Genomic DNA, 7,585 nt, shown 5'->3' on the forward strand with positions numbered 1-7,585 from the left:
ACGTGGTACAAATACTCCCATAGCGTATTCGGTACATTTAACGTCACCGCAGACACCAAGATATCCTCCTCTTCAGTCATTTCCACCTTCATGGGTGATAGCACGTCCGTTTCCTCGCCAAAACGCACAGACAATTCCTTCATCAAAAGACCCACACGTGAGTCACCGGATGTTCGCTCTATATGCGTCAGGGATAGTTGCTTCAACTGCAACCGCAAATCATCCACATGAAAATCTATCAATGGGAAAACAAAACTTGTGGTTTTTTCACATCGATTACTCAAGTTTGTCTCCGGTTCATTGCAATTTGTTTCTGGAATCGCCCGCAGAACGTGTGGCATAGCGACCATGATGGGTTGAACCAATTGCAGCATCCAATTAGATGTGGTGATAAAACGCAACGCTTCTAACGTCGTCCTAACAAAAGTCATGTCATTGCTTTCGGTTTGCTGAAAGGAAAAAAAAGGTTCCCCGGAATCCAGCGCCCGTAGCAGCTGAGACTTTCCCCCCGCAACCAACGTGACATTCCCAACCGAAAAATTGAACTCCCCGTGGCGCTTCACAAACGCGACATCACGCAGCCACACCGTTGTTTCAGCAGGCAACCGCACGCACGTAATTTTTGCGTCCACGTGAAGAGACGAGACAATAACAAATTCACGAGCATCTGAAGGCTGCGTCGGCGGCGGTGTCACACCCGCCCCTGTGCTGCCAGCAAGTACCGTCGTGGAGTATCTCTCTTGAACCTTGCGCCTCAAAAATAACACCACATCACGATGGCGAATATCACCCTCAATATCGGCCATTTGCTCCCTCTTTTCCGCAATGTCCCGTGTGCGATGGCAGTAATCCAAGAGCGCAAGATAAGACGTGCGGGCTTCGGCGTAGAAGTGAAGGTGCGACGAATTAAAGTTGTAACGCCTCCTCCTGTCCCGTATAAAAGCGAAGACACAACTTTTGGCGTAGGACCAACGTGAACTCAATGAACGCAGCTTATAAAACGGACGGCAATACTCGGGAACCTCTTTCATGATCCCATGGCTCACGGCGCACCTTGTGAGAGACCGCAATGCATCCTCATCAAAAAACAACGAGGATACGCCGTCAAAAACAATAGCAACGTTCTTGCGACAGAGAATACCCGCAGAACTGTACACGGAGGTAATGCGTATACTGAGATGATCAATTTCCACAATCTTTTGCGTTTGCTCCTTAGCAGCATTTGCACACACGGCAACCCCACTGAAGGTGATAACGATAACCTTCATAAGCTCAGCACCGGCCTCTAATGTAGGCTCAATTTTCACCATGATCTCGCTCACTGTAATCTCAAAGCCCACGTCAGAGTGTGAATCGCACGGCCACACAACACAGGGGTTCTTCAACTGCACGTGAATGGGTCGATTCATGACCCACGACACAGAACGACTGGCGGCATTGACAAGAAACGAAAAAAAACCTTTTCCATTCTGTGGAAGGGATGCCAAATCCTCTTGAGAATCGCAAGACGCAAATGAAGTGTTACTGACACTCTGACACGACATGTAATCATCATCCTCCAATGCCGCCGACCATGATGTTTCACGCTCCTCAGCGTTTTCCTCAGACGCCAACGGTGCAGCACTTCTCTGCTCTTCATGAGAATTGACAGGCACAGAAGGCCTCACTACGGTTCCGAGAATACTTTCTTCTGTAATACCAACCCGTATCTCCTCCCTCGTCATCTCTTTTGTGCAAGATTGAGAAGTCTCGCCATTCAATGTAAAGGCCATTCCCTCACAACACAAAAGCAGCGGCTCATTAGAGGCTGGCCATGGAATTTTTACGCGCAGATCGCCAACCTTTCCGCATTGTATAGGGAAGGGAAGAAAAGTGTTCAAAGTATCTTGTCGAAGTGACATGTCCCGGATGCGCAACGTCCGCTCCCTGAGAGACGATTCAACATTGCACGCATTAATGTCTCCTATTTTTGCCAAGCTAGAAATAACATACGAAACAGCCTGCTGCAACATATTCCAAGCTGCAAAGGCACTACTGGTAAAAATAACATCCGTGAGAGAAAAAGGAAAAGAAAGGAAAAAAAAAAGGAATAAAGATCACAAGTGTGAGTCCCACACACACACACACGAGGAAAAAGGGGGCGGCACATATTCTCAACCCATAGAATGCCGCAGTACGTGATGGCGTCTGCATCTCCTTTCCAGAACGCCGCCTCCTGTACGGAAAAAAAGAAAACGCGAACAAAGAAAAAAAAAAAATTATATATATATATAACCGCAGATATTTTAAAAAAGTTCGTTTCTCACTGAAGTCGTTACCGAAATCAAAACAAGACCCTCTCCCTCCCTGTCCTTCTTAGCCCCCTCCCACACACACGCACAAACAAACAAACAAACAAAAAAAAAACTGTTCACTTCGTTCTCTTCTTCCCGCTATTGTTGAAAATTGGCAGCGATGTGATGGGCCAAGGCGTAGCCGAAGCAGCACATGGGCGGAAACAACACCCCCCACAACATTTCGCGTTCGTGAATTCCCGTGACAAGCACAAAAAATCCGTCCAAGCAGCAAACTTCATGCATATGTATGTATGCACATCCAACTTCATCTATTTTTCATACAAACGAATGCCAATTATCAACAAGAAAAAAAAGTACAAGCAACAGACACACAAAATCCCTCATATTTATTTTTTTATCCTCAGCACACAAACACAAAAAAAAAAAAATAAATAAATAAATAAACAAAAATAAAAATAAAAGATAAAAACAAACAATGGCACATGCTTATTGGTAAGACGAGTTTCTCTTCATCATGCAGAATCAATAAAAAGTAGAAAAGAAGATCAAGGCCCGGATCATCGTACCTAACATCCCAACCCGGATGGCACATAAAAAGCACCCATACGCCCATAAATAAATTCCTAAAACATATTCGACGGCAACCAAAAGCCCACTGTAAACCGAAGAAATGATCACCCTTAACGCAGTCCCAAAGGCGCCGGGCTCCACTCCACTACCGTAAAGAGGAATATGGGACGGCTGGGGGAAAAAAAAAACAATAAATTGCACTCGCGACGCCCCCCAAATGCGTGGTTGCGTTGAAAACAAAAAAAAAAAGACATTGCCACTTACCAAGACTATTCTCGTCACAGAGTCCCCCTAAGCGCTTATGGATCATCCCGTAATGGGGATCACCAATGAATTCGGTGCGAACAAACCCTGTCGGGGTTCTTTTCCAGATACATTTGGTGATAGTCCTCTGCGACGTGAAGGCGTGAGGCCTTCTCCAAGCTCGTGACAACTTGAGCGTCGCCAAAAGCCTTCACAAACCCCTCCCGAAGCGCCGGGTCTTCACCATTGAGTCTTGAAATGTAGTCCTTTGCCTCTTTCAGTTGCTGGTCATCGTGGTAAAAAATAGCGCTGCGATATTGCGTGCCCACGTCCACTCCTTGCCGATTCACCGTCGTCGGATCGTGAATGCGAAAGAAGAAATCAAGAAGCTGTTGGTAATTGACCTTTTCAGGATTGTACTTGACGTGCAGCACCTCCGCATGCCCCGTTGTGCCCTTCTTGACCGCCGGATACGTTACAACTTCGTCAGATTCCGCGCCCCCCATGTACCCCACTTCATGCGACAACAACGCGTCCCCAAATTTCTTGACAAAAAAACGCTCCGTCCCCCAAAAACAACCGGCGGCAAATGTCGCTGGAACACCAGAAGCCATCAAAACTTCAAATAATAATAATAATAATAATAATAATAATAATAATATTAATATTAATTAATTAATTAATATATATTTATTTATTATGTATCCTTCAGAACAAGACAACTACAGCCCACAAAAAAAATAGCTACACCACCACGAGGGGAAAAATATATCATATATGCATGGAGAAATGAGCAGACATGGCCAAAGAGAGCAACCAAAACAATACGGTGATGGCTGCAAGTAGTAGCAAGCAGAACAATAGCCATGACACCAACAGTAATAGTGCACATATACCCCTTTTTTCATGTTAATATAATTGACGTGATTTCAACCTTATCCCCTCTCTAGTCTTATTCTTTGCCGTTCTTCATCACCACCACCCCTGTCATGCATACAACCACACTCAAACAGAAACACAGACCACCCTGCCGCCCCTCTACCCGAATATTTAAAGTCTACGCGTCCCCTCACTTTTCTTTCCGCGTTTCTTTTTTTTTTTTTTTTTCTCGTCTTCTATTGACGCCTCCCACGCATCCGTCGAAAAAAATGGCGCGTGACGCTTCCTACGGCAAGAGCAAAAAAAGTCACAATTGCAACGCGTCTCAATATCCGCAGGAGAGTTAAGGGCGCATTTCCCACGGCGATTTCGGGTTCCTTGGCTACTGCATACATGTATTCATTAAGGGCAGCGATATCAGATTCCTCAGGAGTCTCAACGCTTGTCACAACAGGCGGCCATAATAATTGATGTTCCCGGCAAAAGCGCTCCATCGCCTGACTCTCATTTGTGGGAGCCTCCGTTGACGCCGAGGCCTCCGCCTTCGTCATGACAACCACAAAAGGCAAATTACGACAACGCAACGGTAACGCCTTGGCCTCAAGATATGCACGCATAATAGGCAGTGTGGTTTCCTCGATATGACTTCCATCGTAACAGAGAATTACCACGTCCAGCTGCTTCTCTAGCGTGTCGTCCTCTAATACTTTTGTAAGGTTTTCAATGGGCACTGTGACGTACACAACAGTCTGTAGTGCTTCCCCCTCACCATGCCTAACAGGAAATGTCGTGGTTCGGACGTACATTTCTTGCGATGCAGTCGTATCTTCCTTGTATACCTCCTCATCTAACGCCGTCAGTGTAAACATAAGACTTCTCCGTCCACATCCGGCGGAACCAACCACCAGAACCTGAATTGTATTCGGCACCGCCTCACCCACTTCACGGTAAGGACGTGCATGACGCAACAAGAATAAAAGAATCGTATCCCCCTTATAACCCCAATATCTAGCATACTGCACAACCACACTCCGATTTGTCAACGCCATATACTTCCAGTATTCGATAAACCTATCCAATGGGATTTCCGTCGTAAGGAAACCATGCACGTGCTTCCACGGGCATCCAGGGGTAACATCCCACATATTGTTAAGGTCAGAAAAGCGGCGAAGCTTGTACAAATTCCGAAAGAACTGAATGGCGGTATGAGAAAGATATGTGTTGCTCTCTTTGCTCACACGAACCGCGTGGATATCCCTCCATGAATATGGCAGTCCATCCGGACAAACCCCGGTTAAATGAAGTGTTGCCCACACTTTCTTGGCGTCACCATTCATCAAGAAATTCTCCTGCATCTTCATAAAGGTCTCACCATTGATCGACGGAGGGAAATTGTTCAAGGAGCAATGGGTACACAATTCAGCAAGATCACTTTTTGAAAAGCAGGCCGATGTCACAGAACGCTGCCATGCAAGAAGTTCCTCCTCATTCAACACTCCATCACCATCTTTATCGAGAAGCCAAAACGCGCGGCGAATGGATAATTCGCCATTTCTTGTAAACGTACGCAGCACGCCGTCCCATATAACATGTGGTGGGGAAAGGCCTATATCCACAACTAGTGAGCGCAGCTTTTCCAAAGCGTGCACACCGTAGTAGAAGTCACAATTCCTCAGCATGCTCACAACACCCTCTGGAGCGCCCTCCAGTGATACGGTGGGTTTGCCACAATAACTTTTAACCTCCAGGGGTGGGCTGGCTCCTCGTGTAAGAACAACCAGGTGGCACATGGACAGCAGCCGACCGTCAGCTTCAGACACACCAGTCGAAGAAGTACACGATATTTCGTAACGCCGATTCCATGCAAAGTTGGTATTCTCTACGGAACTTCCAAGCGCTGACTCCACTCGATGAAATTCTACTCCACAGACCAGCACGCGAATAGTCGCTAGCACCATCTTTGTAAAAACTAATAACCCAATTTGTTCTCCTCTTTTTTTGTTTTGTTGTTGTTTTCTACAAATCGTCCACCCCACCGTGTTGAGGGGGGCACACAATTGGAAGCACAAAAAAAAAAAAAATCAAAGTGGATGTGCAAGGGAAAAAAAAACACCCACATGCATAAAAGCAATAATATATATATATGTGTATCGAAAAAACAGTAAGTACGGCACGAGGAAACTTTTAGCCCTCCTCCTCCTCCTCCTCCTCCTCCTGCTGCTGTTTTGCAATGAGAAATTCATGAAACTCGTCCTCCCCCCACTACATAGGTTACATCATTATGGGAAGGCAAAACATTTTATCACGCATTTCCCCGTCACGTTTTCTTCTCTTTTTTTTTTTTCTTTTCCTCTCTTTTTTGGAATGGCCATCGCTTTTTTTTTTTTTTTCTTCCGTCATTCTTCTCTGCATACCCCCCTTTCAACGTGCAGCATTTCAAAAAAGAAACTATATATGTATAATGTTAACAATTACTTTTTGTTCCTCGGTTGCTTCTCACCTGATGACTTTTCTTCGTTCTCATGTAGCTCATCCTCTTCTGCTGATTGGAAAGATTTCTCGGTCGGCTTCTGCCTCTCCGGCTCCTTTTCAGCCTCGTGAAGAGAAGACTCTTCTTCGGATTTGACCGCCGTATTTGCCGCCTTTTGTGCCTCCTCCAACGACATTTTCAACGCACGTGCAAGCATTTCTTCTTCAGACATGTTCTCCAAATTTTCTGGCTCGGCAGAAGGCGGCGGGACGTCCGTTCGTGTCGCTGCACTGACGGGGGCCGTGCTTTGGGACGCCGCTATTGTGGCCGCAGCAGCCTGCCGTTGTTGCTCCTCCTCCAACGACATGCGAATGGCCATGGCGAGATCGGGGTCGTTGGAAGGGTCTACGCCAAAACCCTGGTACGCATCCTGGGCCTCGCTTGCGCCGCCACCGCTGTCAGCGCCAAGCAAAATGGAGCTTGACATCAGTGAGTCTGTGAGGTTGGCACCAGCTGGAATGTTAAGAAAGCGGGAGTTGCCATTTTTATTCAACTTCTCAACAAATGCCGAGAGCCGAGGAACATTTGCCTCCACACAAATCCCCACTATGTCAACTGCCACATCATCTTTTCGGAGCTTTCGCGCCAACTTTTCCAGCTCCTCGTCCGTTTCACTGAGTGGGGTGCCGATGAAGGCGACGATGCGTTTTTCCGCCCGGGGGTTTGTTCGGTGACTCAACGCCAAAGAAGCTATTTGGAGCCCCTGTGAAAAGTGGCAACGTTTGCCTCGGATGGAAATATTTGCAAGACTGCACATGACGCGCTCCACGTCCAGCGTGAGCGTCTCAAAGACGGTGCACGCATTACCCCCAAGTGTCAGGAATCCCACAGTGTTTTCCGCATTCATCTGAATCTTTGCGTTGGACAGCAGGCTAGCGGCCTCCTGCACACCGAGGAACCGACTGGGAAATTGATCGCCGTTGCGCATAAACTCCGTGGAGTCCAGGCACAGAAAGCACGCCTCTGGCATTTGTCTCGCTGGATGTTCCTAAATAAATGTGTATCAAAGCTACACGAATAAACCTGAAAGGATGCACGCTAAAGCACTTACGACTTACTGTTATTC

The 7,585-nt window shown here is 46.7% G+C and overlaps 4 protein-coding genes across 4 annotated transcripts, besides 9 other annotated features; all 4 read right to left on the reverse strand.

Moving 5' to 3' along the window:
- Positions 1–2,012, reverse strand: Tc00.1047053510855.4 (hypothetical protein, conserved; the record flags this gene model as incomplete). Its single annotated transcript, XM_800138.1, has 1 exon — positions 1–2,012. A coding segment is annotated over one exon (2,012 nt), but the record flags the coding sequence as incomplete, so codon positions are not given.
- Positions 1–7,585: a sequence feature (heterozygous, Esmeraldo-like haplotype).
- Positions 2,055–2,096: a sequence feature (GA-rich).
- Positions 2,247–2,274: a sequence feature (AT_rich).
- Positions 2,379–2,403: a microsatellite.
- Positions 2,715–2,770: a microsatellite.
- Positions 3,191–3,724, reverse strand: Tc00.1047053510855.10 (peptide methionine sulfoxide reductase, putative; the record flags this gene model as incomplete). Its single annotated transcript, XM_800135.1, has 1 exon — positions 3,191–3,724. The coding sequence occupies one exon, from the start codon at positions 3,722–3,724 to the stop codon at positions 3,191–3,193; it is 534 nt and encodes a 177-aa protein (XP_805228.1).
- Positions 3,735–3,782: a microsatellite.
- Positions 3,783–3,811: a sequence feature (AT_rich).
- Tc00.1047053510855.20 (hypothetical protein, conserved) lies at positions 4,226–5,947 on the reverse strand (the record flags this gene model as incomplete). The annotated part of the gene is made up of 1 exon (XM_800136.1): positions 4,226–5,947. The coding sequence occupies one exon, from the start codon at positions 5,945–5,947 to the stop codon at positions 4,226–4,228; it is 1,722 nt and encodes a 573-aa protein (XP_805229.1).
- Positions 6,179–6,205: a microsatellite.
- Positions 6,312–6,348: a sequence feature (T-rich).
- On the reverse strand, positions 6,461–7,489 carry Tc00.1047053510855.40 (proteasome regulatory non-ATPase subunit, putative; the record flags this gene model as incomplete). The annotated part of the gene is made up of 1 exon (XM_800137.1): positions 6,461–7,489. One exon carries the CDS (start codon positions 7,487–7,489, stop codon positions 6,461–6,463), a length of 1,029 nt encoding a protein of 342 aa, XP_805230.1.

The sequence above is a fragment of the Trypanosoma cruzi genome, genomic scaffold, assembly GCF_000209065.1.
Source record: "Trypanosoma cruzi strain CL Brener 1047053516921 genomic scaffold, whole genome shotgun sequence".
Lineage (NCBI taxonomy): Eukaryota > Euglenozoa > Kinetoplastea > Trypanosomatida > Trypanosomatidae > Trypanosoma > Trypanosoma cruzi.